Source organism: Chondrus crispus, genomic scaffold (genome assembly GCF_000350225.1).
Source record: "Chondrus crispus Stackhouse genomic scaffold, scaffold_323, whole genome shotgun sequence".
NCBI lineage: Eukaryota > Rhodophyta > Florideophyceae > Gigartinales > Gigartinaceae > Chondrus > Chondrus crispus.
This window is the reverse complement of record NW_005179216.1, coordinates 27,790-46,028: the sequence shown is the minus strand read 5'-3', so window position 1 is coordinate 46,028 and position 18,239 is coordinate 27,790. Positions and strand designations below refer to the sequence as shown.

Genomic DNA, 18,239 nt, shown 5'->3' with positions numbered 1-18,239 from the left:
CGTTCGCGTTCGCCTTCGCCGCCGCCGCGCCCGCCATTCGATACGTCCGCCGTCTCGCCCGCAGACTCGCCCACCGCCGCTTGCTTCGGACCACCGCGCGCCGCGCCCTTCCCCCTCGCCGCCGCCGCCGCGCCGAAGAAGCCCTTTGCAAAGCCTTGCCCGAACTCGCGCGCCTCCTTTCGTATTCTCTGCGCGCTGTCCTCGCCGGCGACGCGCGACGCTTCCAGCTCCTCCTCGTGCTCCGCCGCCATCAGCGCCTCCAGGTAGTCTTCGCGCGTGGCCGCGTCTCCCGCCTTTGTAGACTGCGTTGCGCGTGCCCCGGTCATGTCCAAAAACTCCTCGCTGTCGTCCTCGAAGCTCACGTTCGCGTCCGGCGTGAAACCCTTCGGTAGCTCAACGCGCGAGGGACCGTCCGCCCCGTCCTCGAACACCTCGGTGATGTTGACCACGCCCTGCTCGAGCACCTTCTGCTCCGCCGCTCGAATCGCCGCGTCCAACTCGGATTGCACCCTGTGCGCCGTCTCCGCTTTGTCGCCTTTCTCCACCGTGCTTGACTTCTCGGCCAATACGTCCGCGCCACCGTACGGCGGAACCTGCTCGTACGCTTTCTTCGTTTCGCTTGTAGTGGTCGCTTGCGCGAGACTGGATGTAGGAGCCCTCGTCTTGAAAGAATCGTACAACTTGGAATTCCTCGACCCCTTCTTCCCCTTCTTCTTCTTGGCCTTGTCCGGCTCATACATATGCGTCACCACGGGCTCCCGAAACGACACCCTCTTCCTAACCCTATCCCTCTGCACCTGCACCTCCTCCACTCCATCGCTCTCGCCCCCTTTCAAGTCCTGCGGGGCACATCCCTCCCCGCGCGCGCCCTGCAAGGCCTCGCCCTGCAAGGCCTCGCCCTGCAAGACCTCGCGCACCACCTCCGCGGGCACGACGACCTCCCTGGCGCGCTCGCCGATGAGTGCGAGCCTGCGCTGGACAATGCCCTGTGCCTGGAGCGCGGAGCGCTCCGCGTAGTACGCGTCGTCCCCGCAGCTGCCGAGCAGCACGGTGTAGCGGTTGGTGTTGACCAGCTCGCCCGGCAGGAACAGGCGCGGCCCGACCGGGATCAGGCCCGGGTGCCGTAGCTTGTGCGGAAGCGTGAACAGCTTCTGGGCCAGATGCTCGTACCGCACGCGCTTCTGCTCCAGCTCGTGCAGGCGCGAAGACGCCTGCGCGCGCCCCGCCCCGCCCGCCGCGGCGGGGGCCATGCCAGGAAGCGCCAGAGCGAAGGCTGGAGGTCGCCGCGCAGTGCGAGGTGAGCACCGTCTTGATGGCTGGGGTGTCTTGATGGCTGGGGCGTCTTGATGGCTGGGGCGTCTTGATGGCTGGGGCGTCTTGATGGCTGGGGCGTCTTGATGGCTGGGGCGTCTTGATGGCTGGGGCGTCTTGATGGCTGGGGCGTCTTGATGGCCGGGGGGAATGGGCGGCGGAAGGGGTTGCCGCGGAAGGGTTTTTGCGCCGGTCTTGTTCGGGTAGTGATCCTCTCGTGTGGGTGCTTGCGATTACATGGGGCTCGCTGCATCGGATAGACATAACAGGCGAGTGGCAGAAATACAGTAGTGTTGAGCAGATGGTTGATTTTTGATGACAGATCGCATATTCCTCCTTTCAATCAAAACATTGTGTCCGCGCAGGCCATTGCTGCAAATTGCTGCCAATTGCTGGCTTTTCGCACTTGGACTTGAATCCATGTTCCGGCTGCCATAGTCTTTTTGTTTCGTTCCCTCAGCTTGGCTTCCAGCATGCGGTTCAAGAAGTCACACACGGTTCAAGGTCACAGATACAAGCAGGAATGAAGCTCTTCTATCTTACACCGTTATATTGCGTTCGGACAACTTATCAAAACATAATTCGCTGTACTCAGGTTTACATATAGATAGATGCGAAGGGCGCCGAATAGTTTTCACTGTGGGAATAAAATCCTCTCTGTGCCAACATGCATGGGGGCCTCCTTTCTCCACTGGGTGTTTCTGTTTGACTGTCGGACCTGTATGCGCACGTGATTAGTGAGCACGAAGCTGCGTTTTGTTTGCGCTGCATCAGTAAGATGCTACACTTTCGATACCACTATTTCGAACATACCCTTCTGTGTTATCTGGCATAAATCGCCCCATTGGCCAGGAAAGATGATGACGTTTCGCTCTGCCTTCCTTTTTTCTTTTTTTTAGATAATGCTCTGTGCTCGCAGTGGGATTGGGAGGCAACAAGGGCACGTTTGCAATCTGTTTCTTTGGCATGTTGAGTCGCTGTCAACTCCATTTTGCCTCGCGCAAGAAACAGAGTTGGCACAGACGGAAACAGGAGGGGTGAGCCGACAAGGGCAGCTTTTTGTAAAACATTACTGATCTCACTACCTTTCGTGTCATGTCTCCCTGTTGCTACCCTTGGGTAGTTGCTACCTACGGGACAGATGGCCAGTCGCAGTGGGAAAGCTGTCGGTGCTTGACAAACTGCCTCACAAACTGCCTCAAAGGCAGTGCCCGATAAAAAATAATTTTCCACATCCCAAGAAAAAAAAACATCCGCCCACCGGATCAAAAACAACGTTGCCATCCGTCCACTTCTCGCGACCGCACCATCCGTCTTTCCCCTCGTGATCCGCAACCGCACCCCCACTCTCACCACTACATCCCCGACCCACGCGCCTCCGTACCGCCCGATCCCATCCCGTTTCCCCCACGAACAGCTGCCAATTCGCTCGCCAACCGCCCGCCATGCTCTTCTTCTCCTTCTTCAAGACGCTCGAGTCCAAGCTGGTCACCATCGAGCTCAAGAACGACCTCAAGATCAAGGGCGTGCTGCACAGCGTCGACCAGTACCTCAACTGCAAGCTGCAGCAAGTCGAGGTTCTCAACGCCGAGCGCTACCCGCACCTCCTGGCTGTCTCCTCCGTCTTTATCCGCGGCTCCGTCGTGCGCTACGTCCACATCAACCCGTCCGACGTCAACGTGCCCCTCCTGCAGGACGCCAGCCGGAGAGAGTATGGCGAGGGGCGCAACGCCCCCTAGTTTTGCCTGTCGACCCCGCCATTCGCCCGCAATTGTACATAAAACTCATACCTCGCGCACGTCTCGCGCACGTCTACCCCGCCGCACCATTCCGTCGCCTCCGCGCTTGTCCTCTGCCGACGCAAGCTCTACTACACTCTCTCCCCGTCTTTACAAAAAATTTCCGCGGCATCGTCACTTCAAAACTCACTTATTCTTCTCATTAAAGCTCGCCACAAAATCCTCCCGCATGCTCGGCGGGATCTTTGCCAGGTCGATCCCCGCCTTCTCCGCCGCCTCCATCACCTCCCTACTCAACCCGTTTGTCCCGTGCTCCTCGCTCTTCGCCCCACCCTCCTCGCCGTTCCCCTTCTTCGACGCCCCTGAACTAAACCCGGACCCGAACGCGCTCTGCGACGACGGCCTCGCCCCGCTGTTCGCAGCTCTCCCCAACCCCGCGCCGAACCGTTCCTTCCCCACCAAATCGCCTCCCCCCGCCGAGCTTTCCTCAACCTCATCCACCGTGTCTATCAGCACTCCAGGTCCATCTACCATCAGCTCGGCTACCATCTGCTCCACGGACTTGCCCTCCTTCTCCTCATCCCACACGGCCGGAGGCGCCGACCCCACCCTCCTCTCCGTTGCAAACGTCGCCGTACTGTAACCCCCGAAACGTTTCACCGTTGATAACCTGTTGACGATATCCGGCCCGTCAAATGAAAACTTCTCCTCGACAGCCCCCCCGTCATACGGCGTGCTCAAGTTCAAGTCATCGCTGTCGTCCAGATGATACGTACCCGCTATTGGGACGATTTCGGCGTAGCCTCTGTCGCGTAGGATGCGCCCCTTGCGGACGTTGTCTTTTTCGGGCACGAGGGCGAACACGGTCTCGCCTTCGTGGTTCTCGCCCTCCTGGTCCCACGCCATAGTGGCCTTCCACGTCACGTAGCACCCGCCCTGCGCGGAGGTGGGGTCCACGTCCCAGTCGCGGCACAACGACGCGATACGCTCGTCAGTCGGGTCGAGCACCTTCATCTGTATGTTGGATTCCCCGCTCTCTGAGCGGCGGAAGGCTAGATGGTGCGTGACGCGCCACGAAGACCAGCTGCCTTGCCGGTGGCGAAAGAATTCCATCGCGTCGGCGCTCTTAACCGCTGTCATGGCGATGACGGGAAGGGGACGGCGCGGGGATATGGCGGAGGGCATGGATGGACTCCATTGGGGAAGGAAGGACGTGTGCGGCACGAAGGCCATTGGGGGTGATATTCTGTTGACGGAGCGGATGAGGAAGTGCAAACGTGAACTGCTCCGAGCAGAAGAAGGAAAACGACGTTCAGGGTGGGCGCCAGGAACACAGCTGCTGAGCGGTAGGGAAAATATGAAAGGCCAATTTCGGGGGTATTGAGACCTCCGGGAGAAGTCAATTCTTGCCAGCTCGGAGATCAAATCCCCATTGCTGCAGATGCTGCCAGCGTCACCAACACACACACCGCACCTTGCTAGCACAACCATAGCCCCATCGCTCTGGGTAACTGCGCATCCGTACATGGGCACGGGCCCTCTCCCGGTGACGCTAACCGCCCACCCCCTTTGACGATGCAACTTCCGACAGCCTTTGCGACCGCGCCGGTCTTCACGCGGCGCGTCTTTTTCGCCGCCTCCCGCCTCTCACCGCACCGAACTCGCCTGCCTCTCCGCGTTCGCCGTCACGCACACGTCTGCCTCACCGCGAACGCCGCCTCTGCCGCACCCATGCAAACGGCTGCGTCTACGACATCGCCCCTTCGCTACTCGCCAGCGCAGGGAGAAGCGCTGCCGGAATTGCCGCATGTGCTGCGTCCCGAAGGGGACATGCCGTCCCGATACGACCCCTCCATTTTTGAACAGCCTCTGTATGCGTGGTGGGAGCAGGCGGGGCTTTTTAAGCCGGCCAAGCCCAATGGAAAGGAACCTTTTACGATTTGCATGCCCCCGCCGAATGTGACTGGTGGTTTGCACATGGGGCATGCCATGTTCGCGACGATCGAAGATATATTGGCTCGATACCATCGCATGAAGGGCCGTCCGACGCTGTGGTTGCCGGGTACTGACCATGCTGGTATTGCCACGCAGCTGGTTGTCGAGAAAATGCTCGCGAAGGAAGGCATCAAGCGACAGGACATCGGCAGGGAAAAGTTTTTGGAACGCGTGTGGGAGTGGAAGGAGGAGAAAGGCGACTACATTAGCGAGCAGATGAGAAGGTTGGGTGCGAGCTGCGACTGGAGTAGGAGCAAATTCACGCTCGAGAGTCATATGAGTGCTGGTGTAGTTGAGGCGTTCAAGAGACTTCATGACGCCGAACTGGTGTACCGAGGTGATTACATGGTCAACTGGAGCCCTAAGTTGGGCACCGCCGTGAGCGATCTGGAGGTGGACTTTGTCGAGGAGAACGGAAAGTTGTACTATTTTAAATATCCCCTTGCAGGATCTGATGAATTCATCGCGGTGGCCACGACGAGACCAGAGACCATTTTGGGCGATACTGCGCTTTGCGTCCACCCTGAGGACCCGAGATATAAGCATCTTATTGGCAAAAAAGCCCTGGTCCCGATTGTGGGTCGAGAAATCCCGGTAATTGCGGATGAGTACGTCGACCGAGAGTTTGGGACAGGCGCCCTGAAGATAACCCCTGGTCACGACCAAAATGATTACGAGTTAGGGAAAAAGCATGACCTCCCCATTGTGAATATTATGAATAAGGATGCGAGCATAAACTCAAACGGTGGGCAGTTTGAAGGACTAGACCGTTTCGATGCGAGAAAAGAGTTGTGGAAAACCATGGATGAGAAGGGCCTCGTCATCAAAGTTGAGGACCACGTCAATCGCGTGCCAAGAAGCCAGCGCGGTGGAGAAGTGGTGGAACCTTTGATCTCAACTCAATGGTTTGTAAAGATGAAAACGCTCGCTGAACCAGCTCTTGCTGCCGTCCGCAGTAAAGAGATTACTATCGTGCCTGAGCGGTTTGAAAAAGTATATTTCAATTGGCTCGAAGACATCAAGGACTGGTGCATCTCTCGCCAGCTTTGGTGGGGACATAGAATTCCCGTGTGGTATGTTGAAGAACATGCAGGTGAGTATATTGTGGCGCGGAGCGAAGAAGAGGCGCGGCAAAGTGCGTCGGAAAAGTACGCCGGTGAGTCTGTGACACTTCGACAAGAGACTGATGTCCTCGACACGTGGTTCTCTTCGGGACTCTGGCCATTCTCAACGATGGGGTGGCCGAACGAAAAGGCCGATGATCTTCAGTCTTTCTTCCCAGGCTCGGTCATGGAGACAGGGTACGACATTATTTTCTTCTGGGTCGCAAGAATGATCATGATGAGCATTTGGCTTACCGGCAAAATCCCCTTCCATGTTGTGTACCTTCACGGCTTGGTTCGAGATAAAGACGGTCAAAAAATGAGCAAGAGTATCGGGAATGTCATCGATCCTCTGGACACCATCGCGTCGTATGGAACAGATGCGCTTCGGTATACGCTCGTCACCGGAAGCACCCCAGGTCAAGACATTCCACTATCGAACGAAAATGTAGAAGCAAATAGAAACTTTGCAAACAAACTTTGGAATGCGTCTCGATATATTATTGGGAATCTCAAGGATGTGTCAGACGACGAGAAGAAGGAACTGGCTCAGATTGGGGAATCAAAAATCTCAGTTGCATTTGAATCATTGGGGCTGCCAGAGCGATACATCATTTCCAAGCTTCACGTCTTGGTCGAAAAGGTAGATACCGGCCTTCATACCCTCTCATTTGGAGATGCAGGTCGACAGATTTATCAGTTTTTGTGGGATGAGTTTGCGGATTGGTACGTTGAAGCATCAAAAACAAGACTTTATGGCAACGACAGGATTGCTGCGAAGGAATCTCGCGCTACATTGGTGTACGTTATGGATACATGCTTGCGGTTGCTGCATCCCTTCATGCCTTACGTCACAGAAACGTTGTGGCACCGATTTCCGAGAGACAAAGCCGCTGAGCAGTCTTTAATGACAGCTGCCTGGCCCCCGGGTGGATCAATAGACGGCGATTCAATACTACGTTTTGAGAAACTGCAATCTCTTGTTCGCTCCATACGCAACGCTCGTGCGGAGTACCAAGTGGAGCCTGGTCGAAAGATTCCGATAACAGTGAAAGCAGATGGCGTGACTGCCGATGATGTCAAGGCCGAAAAAAGTGTCCTATGTTCGCTGGCGCGACTTGATCCTGATCAATTCCTTGTGGAAGTGATGACAGATGAATTTGCTTCAGCAACAGATGCCGAAGACGATATGGCACTGCGCCTCTACGTTGTAGATGGTTTGGAGGCGGTCATCCCAATGAGCGGGATGATTGATTATGAAAAGGAGCAAAAACGGCTGGAGAAGCAGTCACAGAAGGTCCAAAAGGATTTAGAAGGCTTGAGTCGGAGACTAGCAGCACCAGGGTTTGCGGACAAGGCACCACCAGCTGTCGTGGAAAAGACTAAGGCGTCAGCAAATGAATTGAGTGCACAACTGACCAACTTGAATAAGCGTCTCCAAGAGATTATGCAAATGGCAGCTGAATAACCTCCCAAGGAAGTTTACATAATTGCCTTCCCGTTTATATGGATAGACAGCGGGGGTGCAATGGCAACTTACGTAAACGTTTGGATATATTCGGCCTACAATGATTGCAACTTTGCTGCCGAAGACAGCCTATCCACTAAGGCCGTTTTCTTGGGGTCGTAAGAACTGGTCTATTGCAGCTTGAACTGAATTTTCCAGAAAGGCCTTGCCAGAACCATTCTCTGATTCTTCTCGAGTGCAACGCAACTCAGTATAATACTTGATTTTCGGTTCTTTGTTACAAAACCCCGCATACCAAGCAAATTGAAAGGGAAACACAACAAACGTTAGATGACATTTTAGATCCTGGGTTGCAACCCTTTTGAAGGTAACACCTGACCGCCACCATCAATTGCTTGGTGGTAAGAACTTACCTGTTCCACTCCCTCGAAGATGAATGACCAACGGCGCATCAGAGGAGGATAAATCGCTATCACGGCTACACCGAAGAGTCACAAACTGGCTACTAGGATCTGAAGGAAGTCGTGCCTTCCCGTCTTCTTCGCCTGTGTCTGTCCCCTTTGTTAAATCTCTAACAGTTTTCACGACAGCCCCTCCAAGGTCTCTTGGAAAGCCTCGCGCCCTGGCCTTATCAAACACTTCCGTTGTAGTTGCGCTGGTACTTGTTGTTTTATAATAACCATTTTTGGAGAGGTGAACGCCACATTCATCCATGAGCTCCTCCAGTCGCTGGGTAAGCGTGCTCCCTGAGTCGTGTATCACACCAGCCATCTCTGCGAAGACTGCTGCAGCAGATATTCCATCCTTATCTCGAACTATATTTTGCGTGACGTTGAAACCTAACGCCTCCTCATAGCATAATAGAACTGTTTTCCCTTCGGTCTCCAAATCAAGCGCTTTCTTGTTCAGCCACTTGAAGCCGGTCAATGCTTCATGAAACTCAAACCCTCGCTTTCTGGCCATGGACGTGCATATTTTTGAGGAGACTGTGCTAGCAACCACAGCATAGTTCTGCATGTCCCCTCCCTCAAGCCCTTTCGAAAGGTAGTCGGCAAGTAATATTGCGATTTCGTTTCCAGTAAAGACACGAACCTCCGCCCTTTCGTGTTGCAGTTCAGCAGCACCCAGTCGGTCCGCATCGGGGTCGTTAGCAATTATTACACGAGCTCCACATTTTCGCGCGGTTGCTGTGGCGAGATCCAGAGCACCCGTTTCTTCCGGGTTTGGAAAAGGAAGAGTTGGAAATGCAGGATCTGGTTCACACTGTGCTTCACACGGTATCACGCGCGGAAGTCCAAAGGCCTCGAACATCTCGTTGATGTATTTGTGCCCTACACCATGACAAGCAGTGTACACAACGGGGTTCGTCTTTCCGTTTTCTTCATCTGTACGCCTCCGCAACGCCGACGTGATGGTCCGATAATACGGCCTCTCTATCTGTGACATTGGGTCCAGAACACGATCCGACAGCGTCGACCTTTCAAATGAAGAGTATGTTTTCCACGGACATGCATTCTCTCGGATCGCATCCTCAATCAGCTTTGCTTCCGCTGGCCTTATTTGAATCCCATCTCCCCAAAACACTTTTACCCCGTTATCCTTCGGAGGATTATGGCTCGCCGTCACGCAAAAAGCAGCATTGCAGTCCAGCTTCAGAATAGCATACGCAACGAAAGGAGTAGGAACTGGCCGTGAAAAAAGCCATACAGGTATATCACAATCATCGAACACAGTTGCAATAGCAATAGCAAATCGCTCAGAGTCGTATCTTGCATCGTAGCCTATAACTATACCCTTTTCCAAAGCGCGTTTCTTTCGAAGCACAGCGAGGACACCCTGCGCAACGCCGATCACATTCAGCACATTCAGACGATCATATCCCAACCCGACTTTCGCGCGCACACCGGCGGTGCCGAAACGAAGCCTGTTCGCCGCATCTAGCGCTACCGCGAGCCTGTTTCGAAGATCTGGGTCATCCCTCGTAGACATGTTGTGCAGCTCTGTGCGTAGTTCCGCGCATGTCTTCGGATCTGGGTCTTGCGCCAGCCAGAGACGCGCCATCGCGGAAATTGCAGTGGGTGTGCTGGGGGCAGAGGTCGAGGGAGGGGTTGGCTCTTGGCGCTTCCACTGATCCCGAAAGTAGAGAAACGCCGCGGAAATCCCTACGAAAGCTCCAAAGGACAATACTGCGATGAGGGGGCTTGATTCTTCTGAGTCCTTCGAAGCATCTTTGGACAAGCATTCGTCAAGAAGCGATGGCTCCTCTGAGGCTGACATCGTGCAGCTCAGGACTTGACATTCAAATCATTCCGCCACTGGCGATATCGTACATACGATGCTCACCAGAAAATCTCAATTTGTACGACTAATATCTCCACGCATCATGCTCGGCTTCCTGAAAAAAAATAAGAACTGCCAATGCTTGGCGCTGGAGACAGCTCCGCGCCGTTCTGCTCTATGCCAGTGACAGCTTGCTAAATGATTCATCGCTACACATGTAATACTACTTAGTATTGATGTCTCGGTACCAGCTACCAATTAGGCTGGTTGGGATAGCGAAAGCAGCTCTACGGAGGTGGCAGCGCTTGAAACCAGAATAGAGGAAGTAATGAAGCTCCAGTGTCTTTTCGACAACGCCGTATCAGAGAAAAGCCCACTATATATACGATAGTTCAGTAGTGAATGGGTTGCCCAACGACATATCCCGATCAAAGGTCTTTACGCCACACTCTAAGGAACGTCTCGGGCCGCCCTGACTTCATCCGAGTACAAAGATTTCCATAGCTCCTACTGTTGTTGGTGCCAGGTTGTAGAGAGGACGGGAATGAAATAAGGTATCTCCACCTACCGGCCCACTCAGGTAGACAGATCCTGCTTTCCCGACCGAAGCGTCTACTCCATATTCTACGCAACGGCAGCCGCAAAGAAGTGTAGCGATTTCGTTTCATGTTATTCTACTCGAAGAACCAGAACTTTAAGCTCTCAAATGTCACAATTTCGCTCGCAGATGTATGACCTTCCAAAGAGGATCGCTAAAGGCTTCGCAGATATCTCACCTTCTGTTCTAAGTGTTTCTGAAAACAAATCTGATAGTCTTTCCGAAGTTCGTATCTAGAAGATCGATTTCCTATCTTCGACCAGCATGATAGGAGGGCGCCCTGTGCCGGCTGTCACTTTTTTCTCGGGCATAAGCCCCCGTATTCCTCGCGATACCTTTCGGTTACAGTAGGACTCGTACAATCGCAGGGCCTAAGGAGGCTAATGCAATCATGCTGACTAATGCCATCTAGTTTAATATCCAAAGAGTTGCGAATAACATCACTGCTGTCCCTTATGTCGTATTTCAGGGCACCCCTTCTTCAGTATTTTCGTAGGGCTTTATGATGGCATGTGGCTTCGTATCAACCAATACGAATATGCGCGCAACTCATGTTCCGTTTCTCTGCGACTACTTTCCAATTTTTGAGTAAGATAAACGAACAACTATTAACTTCGTTTCATTCTCCACACCGAACTATACAATATTAGGCACTTCCCCTAATTCGAGATATCTGTGTTGTTGTATATCACTTTCAAATCATGTCAGAGATTAAGACGATGCGGGGAGAAGAAATTCGTTCATTCTGCTGTGAATTTGGACGACTACGCTTCGCAGCGGTTCTGTTTTGTGGTTCATGCCCATGAGTGTCGACGAATGCCTCTATTTTCAGTCGCAACAACTTGTTCACTTGTGTCCTGAAGTTTTTGATACCTCCTTTTGACGATATCTCGCAAATGTGAGTTTTTACAGTTTAAAGCATTTGAGCGTTTTGTTTTGCTTCAGCTTGCTTTTGGTTTCAAGGCGAGTAGGCAACTTTTAAAATCACTTCCCTGGCTTCTATTTCTGGCCCCACTTTGTTTTAACTACTGTTATCACGGTGATTGTAGCTTCTGTCAACGAAATGTAATGCTATTAAATGCAACGAAGGAGATGGTTCGAGTAGGAAGAAGGAGTGTAGTGGATGAAAGAGGAGAAATGGGGTGACTACCCGTGGGGGGTGAGTATAGGAAAAAAAAGACCTCACTGCGCTGAGCTTTTAGTTTCGCTCCGTCCTTTGCACGTCGCGGAAGCAAACGCGGGGCCTCGTAGGTGTGCACTACCAATTACCCTGGATTTTCCACTGCAGCACAAACTCTATCAACGGAATCTGCGGCAATAAAGTATCTGCGCTGTTAGACTTTGCCGTAAAAGGGAGTTTTGCTTTTGTTTATTCCGCTATTCTACTTTCTTATCTTATGGCAGAACCTCAAGGTATCTATACAAAAAATGTGCAGCGAAACATCACTGCTTATGTACCCTTTTACGGAACCCTTCTGTTGAAGGGTAACGATTCAGTCTCTAAATGTGTTTTGTTAAGCACGATTTACTGTATTGGGCACACCATGCTTATTTTCGGGTTTCCGATAGCAGCTTTGTTTCATCTGATATGGTGTTCTATACAAATTTCCAAATGATTGTAGCACCAGGTTTCAACATGCGCGACCGGTCTTTTAATGTGATGCGTCCCGTTCTGTAGTGACCGCGTAATTTAAAATTGACCAGCGTATTACAGTGAAAGAAAATATCTCTCTCGCGCGCGAATGCTGAGAAGCACCACCCTTAAACGAATGGATTGGAAGTGCATTGCAAACAAGTGAGAACCAATTGATGGTCTTTTTAGTCTGAAAACAAAAACGGAAATAAAGAAAGAGATAGTCTGCTTGAAGGGTGCGAGGAAGGATTGTGTCTTGTTCTCTGTTCAATAAAACTGAGAGACCTTTTCTTTGTCGTCTTGTCATCAGGACATTTTCGTGTTTTTATTTGGGGCGCTGGACAAACATTTGTTGGATATGGGGGGTGCGGGTATCTAAACAGAGCCAATGGTGATTTGAAGGAGAGGGATGCGTTGCGGGGATACTGGGGAAGACTTGGTTGTAGAATTAACGGCTCAATGTAATACTTGTAATACTCTGACACGTGGAATGGCATCGTTTGGGACACGTGTGCACTGTAGTTTTCGAATAATAATGGTGAAAAAGGCCGTTTTTTTCTGCCCAATTTTGGAATCTTCCCACCTCATGCGTTTCCGTTTCCGCTTTTGTACATAGGGAAACGTTTGCACCCGACCGCATCTTTCTCACACCCTCAACAAATTGCCGACGCCTCTTCTCGCTTCCTTTCGGCCAACTCGACCAGACCCCGTGCACTCCTCCTCTCCTTCCGCCTCGTTTCCAGGGCCTCGCCGTCTTCCCCTCCTCCCTTGTATCTGCGCCTGTCGTCTGCCGCGCCCCGTACCCCGACCAGCATGTCCGCCCGCCCGCCTCCACCCCCGACCGCAGCCTCCCCGCCCTCGCAGCCACATGCGCATCAGGTGCAAACGGCGCAGCCTCTGGTCAACGTCAGAAGGAGCGAGCTCAACGATGACCTTGCTCAGGTCGAACTCGGCGCAGATCTCGACGTAAGCGAATCCATACCCTACCACTTGCCCTGCCCCATCATATGCTGACGGGATGATGTCACAACTTGCTAACCGCGTGAGAGGATGCGTTTTATGCGACTTTTTGCCACGCGATAGCGCTTTGAAGAAATGTATATGAAGGAGTGCATGAAGACACGCCCGGATCCCACGGCAAAGTTCAACTACGCTTGGGCCCTCATCCGTTCGAGAGAGGTAAGGACTCGTACACACCGCCGGTCTTTGAGAAGTCCCTCGTTTTAGACTCCGGATTCGGCGGCACAGGTCGCGTCTTTATACAAGCGCGCCTTGACCGCATAACCCTCGCGACATTATGCTTAAATCACGCGCTGACCACCTACTCCCACTTCTGGTCTCTCCCCCAACCATTCCAACTGCCAAAGCGAGCGAACATCAAAAAAGGTGTGATAATGATGCAAGGCCTTTTGGAGGACCGCTACGCTGACCGTGATTGTCTCTACTATATGGCTCTGGGTTACTACAGGCTGGAAGACGTCGTCTCCAGCCGTAAGTGTCTGGACAAGCTTCTCAAGATCGCCCCTAACTGTCGGCAAGCCATCTCGCTCATGGACATAGTCGAAGACAAGATCACAAAAGACGGCGTCATCGGCATCTCTATCGTCTCCGGCATCGCCGTCGTCGGCGGCCTGCTCGTCGCCGCGCTCGCCGGGGGAAGAGCCAACCCCAGATAGTGTCCCTCTTTCATTTTCTTATTTGCATCGTAACATTCCAGCCCGCCACGAGTATGCTAGCGCAGCGCCCAGCGCCCGGTTTAGTTGTAAACAGTCACACGCGTGTTCACCAGGCGGCTGCCGAGCACGCCGTCGCCGCTGTTCTCGTCATTTCACGAACCGGTCATCCCTTCTTCACTTGCTACCTCTGCGTATAACCCTTCGATATACCCTCGCTTCTCCCTACGATGCACTACCTCATCCTCCCGTTTCCCTCTCACGAACCGGAGCTGCATCTCGCTCGCCTCATGCACGACCTTGCGTATATACCGTACAACCTCCTTGACAGCCTCCCCTTCCACGCATTCCAGCGCGCCAGCAACGGCCTCCGCTGTCGAGCGCGCGCCCGGCACGTTAGCGACAGGCGGTTTCCTCGCGCGAAACAGGGCGTCCCCTAAGAACTCCTGCGGGACGAACGCGCGGCGGAGCTGCTGCAGCGCCGGCGCCCGGCGCAAGAAGCGGCGCGCGGAGTCCCACGTGCCGTCGAGAAGGACGAGCGTCGCGCCCGGCGCGGCCACAGCGTCCAGACGGACCGCGCGCGGGCCGGGGAAGAGGAGGATGGCGTCGGGCGGCAGATGCAGAAGAGAAGAGAGGCGCGCCGGGAGGAGGGCAAGGTTGGAGAGCAGGGGCGGGAGAAGCGTCGCCGTACGGACTTTGGCCTTGCGTTCGGCGGCCGTTTCGAAGATGGTTATGGACGTTGATGTGGCGAGCGGCGTCGGCGGAAGGTGCGCGCAGAGACAGACGGAGACGGGGCGCGCGCAGCGAGGGCATGTGCGACGTTTGCGCGGGGTCGAGGGGGGAGACGGAGGAGGGGGAAGGCGTGAGGGGGATGCGGATGGAGCTGTGGAAGTCATAATGAAGACGGGACTGACCGTACTTCGGCTGCTGGTTGGAATCTGGACGGGGGTCGTCGTGCGGAGGAGCGCGACCTACTGGCAGGTGGGGACGATGGCAGCATTCTGATCGCACTTGGATCAAGTTCGTTTATCAACGGAATGACGCACGGAGAGCAGAAAGCTTGCTGCCGAAATTAAGTTCTGAAACATGCCCGCAGCGCCCAGAAAGCAAACATCGCTGGACACATGTCGTCGGCGGTGGCGTAGCTCCTCCCCATTGCCCCCGCCATCGTCGCAAACCCGCACCTGAGTTGCCCTCTTCTCTCTCCCTTCCCTCCCCCACGCTCACATGCCGGCAAAATGGACGTTGACCTAATGTTTCTGCAAGAGCGGTGCCGCAAGGACCCTCTCTCCTACCGTGACGACTTCCTGACGCAGCATCGCCACTTTACGGCCCTTCTCACCACCACCTCTCTGCGCCCGTCCGCGCCGGCCCCGCGTCTCACGGAAGTTGCCTCCTTCATGGGCGCTGTCTCTCACTGTTACGAACCCACGAAGCCTGCCGTCGCCCCCTCCATCGCCGCCCTTCTCACCCAGTCAGGCCCGGCCATGCACCCCGACACCCGCCGCTCCCTGGTCAAGCTGCTCGCCCTGCTGCGCGCGCGCGGCGGCGCGGACCCCGCCCTCGTCATTCCACTCTTCTTCAGGCTCCTCGTTTGTAACGACAAAGTCCTCCGCGGCATGCTGCACGGCCATATCGTCAGTGATATTAAGAAGCTCCAGGCGAGTGGCCACTCGTGTCGACGGCCGCTGCAGACGTTTTTGTTCGGTATGGTCGAGGACAAGAGCGAGGTGCTCGTCAAGCGCAGCTTGCACGTCCTCGTCGACTTGTTTCGCAAGAAGATATGGAACGACGCTAAGTGTGTCAATATGATCGCCACGGGCTGCTTTCACCCCGCCACCCCGGTGGCGATCATCGCATCAAAGTTTATTCTGGACTCGGAAAGCAAGAGCGCCGACTTGGACTCCGAGGATGAGGACGACGACGACAGGGACAGATCGAAGAACAGTTGCGACGGGCAGAAGGCGTCCAATATGTGGCGCGCGTATAACATGACAGGCAAGAAGAGCTCCAAGAAGCGCAAGCGCATGGAGCGCGTCATCAATCGCCTCACGCGGGTGAAGAGCGTTGCAAATAACGGCGCCGTGGTCGAACATAAGCCGGGCCATCCAGCCTTTGAGGCCATGGTGCTCATCAATGATCCGCAGGAGTTCGCGGAGCGGCTCTTTAGCGACCTGCAGAACCGGAGGAGGAAGGAGAGCTTTGAGAACCGACTCGTTTTTATCAACCTAATCTCGCGGTTGATGGGGACACATGAGCTTATCTTGTTCAACTTTTACCCGTTCCTGCAGCGCTATTTGCAACCGGCGCAGCCAGAGGTTACCCGTGTGATGGCATATTTGACACAGGCTTGTCATGATATGGTGCCATCGGATGTGCTTCATCCTATACTGCGCGGGCTGGCGGATAGTTTTGTATCAGAGCGAAGCTCACCGCCGGCGATGGCAGCAGGCATTAATACGATACGGGCGATTTGCGCGAGGGTGCCTTTGGCGATTTTGGATGGAGAGAATGAGGATAAGCCGGAGGCGGAGCAGGAGGCGCCATTGCTCCTGGATCTGGCACAGTACAAGACGTATAAGGACAAGGGGGTTATGATGGCTGCGCGGTCTTTGATTGGGTTGTATAGAGAGGTGCACCCGGGTTTGCTTCACAAGAAAGATCGCGGCCGCGCTGGGGCTGAAGCTGTGCAGCATGGGGCCTCGGCGAATGCAAGGGCGTACGGAGAGCTCAGATACGCGACGGGGGTAGATGGCGTGGAACTCCTGGCCCAGCCAGACTCTGATGATGAGCTCGAAGATTCTGAGGGCGAGCCAGAGGAAGTGAGAGGCGAGAAAGACATTTCAGAGGAAGTGGATAATGCTGATGCTGGTGATGGTGATGGTGATGGTGATGGTGATGATGGTGGCGAAGAGGACGATGACGACATTCACAAAAACAAATCACGATCCGACGCAAATGATGATTCTGGAACTGCAGAGGCTGCGAAGCTCTCAAATGACGTTGAAGATGATTCACAGAGCATGGGACAGGAGGGAGAGGGGCGCAAAGACGCGATGGAGGTGCTGTCCAACGAGGATTTTGCCAGGATTCGTGCGCGTCAGGCAACACAAGCTCTCGGGGGCAATGCGCTCACAGCCAATACCGGCAAGGCTGTAGACCCCCAGGAACTTCAAGGCCCGATCAAACACGAGCGTAAAACGCTATCCGAACGGCTCGAAAGTGTGATCGAAGGGAGGGAAGGGCGGGACAAGTTTGGGAGTCGCAAGGGGCAGAACAAGGGCGGGGGTAGCACGAATAAGAAGAAGCTGAAGACGAAGTCCAACTCGATGGTCATTCACAAGCGTCGGAAAGGGAGCAAAATTGGTCGAAGGGAGAAGCAGCTGTCGAAGAGGAAGAAGAGGGATTACAAATAAACAAGTAAAAAGTTTTCTTTTACAGTAATCTATCCGAAACGGACATATGAATAAGCGATAAACAACCGAAGACCTTACTAGTCAGCAACACGACCAAGACAAACGCCACCCTTCAACCATCCATCTGAACACAAGGGACAAAATTGGACATAAACGCAACCTCAAGTCTCAAACACGACGTTAGCCAACTTGACCCAATTTCGCTTTAACCGATGAGTAATCTCGACCTTGACCGAATTAATGGCCGCGCCCGACCCCGTCATCCTCAGTCTCGCAGTCGGCACGGCGCTATCCTTGAGCAGCTCGATCAGCTCAATAGTGCCCCCCGCGACGTTCAAAAACGGTCTCACTTCATCCAGCGTGCCCTCAATGCCCTCTTCCGACAGCGGGATGCCGTCCGGCTCGACCTGGACGACGGCCTCGATCTCCGGAATCCTCTCTCTCAAGCGGCGCTCGAGCCCCATCTTCATGGTCATAGTCGAGCTCGGGCACGAGCCGCACGCGCCCTCCAGCTGCAGCTTGACCGTGGCGCCGTCGATGTCGCTCACGGACACGTTCCCGCCGTCGGACATTAGGTACGGGCGCATCTCGTCCAGCACCGTCTCGACGTTCGCTTCCGTCAGCTCTAGGATCTCCGTCTTGGAGGGGTCCGACGTCCTCGTGGGCACCGGCGACACCTTGGGAGAGGCCTCCACCATGACGAGCGCGCGGCGCATGGCGCGCGGGCGCGCGCGGTGGGGGCGCCGCGCCGCGGCGGGAGGCGTGAGGGAGGGGCGCGTGGTGAGGGCGAGAGGGGTGGCAAAGGCAGCGGTGGACGTCATTGTGAAATGGGAGGGTGGGGGGCGGAGGGACGGTGGAGTTGCAGTGGGCGACGGGGAGGCAAAACAGGGGCGTGCAAAGGAGGTCATGGAGGCCGTGCGGAAGAGCGAAGGGGGGGGGGGGGGGGGCCGTTCCCCTTTTTTTTCCGCCCGGGCCCCCCCGGGGACCAACCCAGATTTGCCCCCCCGGCCACCCTGGGGGCCC

At 54.6% G+C, this 18,239-nt stretch overlaps 7 protein-coding genes; 4 read left to right on the top strand and 3 right to left on the bottom strand.

Moving 5' to 3' along the window:
- The first annotated feature begins 2,756 nt into the window (after positions 1-2,756).
- On the top strand, positions 2,757-3,050 carry CHC_T00005899001 (hypothetical protein). The gene has a single exon (XM_005717556.1). It carries the CDS (start codon positions 2,757-2,759, stop codon positions 3,048-3,050), a length of 294 nt encoding a protein of 97 aa, XP_005717613.1.
- Positions 3,051-3,179: 129 nt separating this feature from the next.
- Positions 3,180-4,163, bottom strand: CHC_T00005898001 (hypothetical protein). XM_005717555.1 is given in 2 exon segments: positions 3,180-3,236; positions 3,237-4,163. 1 exon segment carries the CDS (start codon positions 4,161-4,163, stop codon positions 3,237-3,239), a length of 927 nt encoding a protein of 308 aa, XP_005717612.1. The 3' UTR covers positions 3,180-3,236.
- A 717-nt stretch (positions 4,164-4,880) lies between these two features.
- Positions 4,881-7,461, top strand: CHC_T00005897001 (hypothetical protein). The gene is made up of 3 exons (XM_005717554.1): positions 4,881-5,203; positions 5,528-7,414; positions 7,455-7,461. Exons 1-3 carry the CDS (start codon positions 4,881-4,883, stop codon positions 7,459-7,461), a joined length of 2,217 nt encoding a protein of 738 aa, XP_005717611.1.
- Positions 7,462-7,472: 11 nt separating this feature from the next.
- Positions 7,473-9,893, bottom strand: CHC_T00005896001 (hypothetical protein). XM_005717553.1 is given in 4 exon segments: positions 7,473-7,745; positions 7,746-7,888; positions 8,030-9,570; positions 9,604-9,893. 3 exon segments carry the CDS (start codon positions 9,891-9,893, stop codon positions 7,746-7,748), a joined length of 1,974 nt encoding a protein of 657 aa, XP_005717610.1. The 3' UTR covers positions 7,473-7,745.
- Positions 9,894-12,536: 2,643 nt separating this feature from the next.
- On the top strand, positions 12,537-13,920 carry CHC_T00005895001 (hypothetical protein). XM_005717552.1 is given in 6 exon segments: positions 12,537-12,566; positions 12,650-12,926; positions 12,975-13,093; positions 13,211-13,306; positions 13,495-13,803; positions 13,804-13,920. The coding sequence occupies 5 exon segments, from the start codon at positions 12,537-12,539 to the stop codon at positions 13,801-13,803; spliced, it is 831 nt and encodes a 276-aa protein (XP_005717609.1). The 3' UTR covers positions 13,804-13,920.
- A 1,118-nt stretch (positions 13,921-15,038) lies between these two features.
- CHC_T00005894001 (hypothetical protein) lies at positions 15,039-17,216 on the top strand. Its single transcript, XM_005717551.1, has one exon. It carries the CDS (start codon positions 15,039-15,041, stop codon positions 17,214-17,216), a length of 2,178 nt encoding a protein of 725 aa, XP_005717608.1.
- CHC_T00005893001 (hypothetical protein) lies at positions 17,216-17,788 on the bottom strand. XM_005717550.1 is given in 2 exon segments: positions 17,216-17,377; positions 17,378-17,788. The coding sequence occupies 1 exon segment, from the start codon at positions 17,786-17,788 to the stop codon at positions 17,378-17,380; it is 411 nt and encodes a 136-aa protein (XP_005717607.1). The 3' UTR covers positions 17,216-17,377.
- Between the last annotated feature and the right edge of the window lie 451 nt (positions 17,789-18,239).

What these genes read in the sequence shown, in the direction of transcription:
- CHC_T00005899001 (XM_005717556.1), top strand. Translation starts at nt 2,757, where the DNA reads ATGCTCTTCTTCTCCTTCTTCAAGACGCTCGAGTCCAAGCTGGTCACC.
- CHC_T00005898001 (XM_005717555.1), bottom strand. Translation starts at nt 4,163, where the DNA reads ATGGAATTCTTTCGCCACCGGCAAGGCAGCTGGTCTTCGTGGCGCGTC.
- CHC_T00005897001 (XM_005717554.1), top strand. Translation starts at nt 4,881, where the DNA reads ATGCCGTCCCGATACGACCCCTCCATTTTTGAACAGCCTCTGTATGCG. An exon ending in CAGGACATCGGCAGGGAAAA is followed by an intron (nt 5,204 to 5,527) that starts GTTTTTGGAACG and finishes GGCCACGACGAG; the next exon opens with ACCAGAGACCATTTTGGGCG.
- CHC_T00005896001 (XM_005717553.1), bottom strand. Translation starts at nt 9,893, where the DNA reads ATGTCAGCCTCAGAGGAGCCATCGCTTCTTGACGAATGCTTGTCCAAA. An exon ending in CGCACAGAGCTGCACAACAT is followed by an intron (nt 9,571 to 9,603) that starts GTCTACGAGGGA and finishes TCTTCGAAACAG; the next exon opens with GCTCGCGGTAGCGCTAGATG. An exon ending in TCTTCGAGGGAGTGGAACAG is followed by an intron (nt 7,889 to 8,029) that starts GTAAGTTCTTAC and finishes TTTGTAACAAAG; the next exon opens with AACCGAAAATCAAGTATTAT.
- CHC_T00005895001 (XM_005717552.1), top strand. Translation starts at nt 12,537, where the DNA reads ATGCGTTGCGGGGATACTGGGGAAGACTTG. An exon ending in GGGATACTGGGGAAGACTTG is followed by an intron (nt 12,567 to 12,649) that starts GTTGTAGAATTA and finishes TGTGCACTGTAG; the next exon opens with TTTTCGAATAATAATGGTGA. An exon ending in CCTGTCGTCTGCCGCGCCCC is followed by an intron (nt 12,927 to 12,974) that starts GTACCCCGACCA and finishes CCCCGACCGCAG; the next exon opens with CCTCCCCGCCCTCGCAGCCA.
- CHC_T00005894001 (XM_005717551.1), top strand. Translation starts at nt 15,039, where the DNA reads ATGGACGTTGACCTAATGTTTCTGCAAGAGCGGTGCCGCAAGGACCCT.
- CHC_T00005893001 (XM_005717550.1), bottom strand. Translation starts at nt 17,788, where the DNA reads ATGTCCGACGGCGGGAACGTGTCCGTGAGCGACATCGACGGCGCCACG.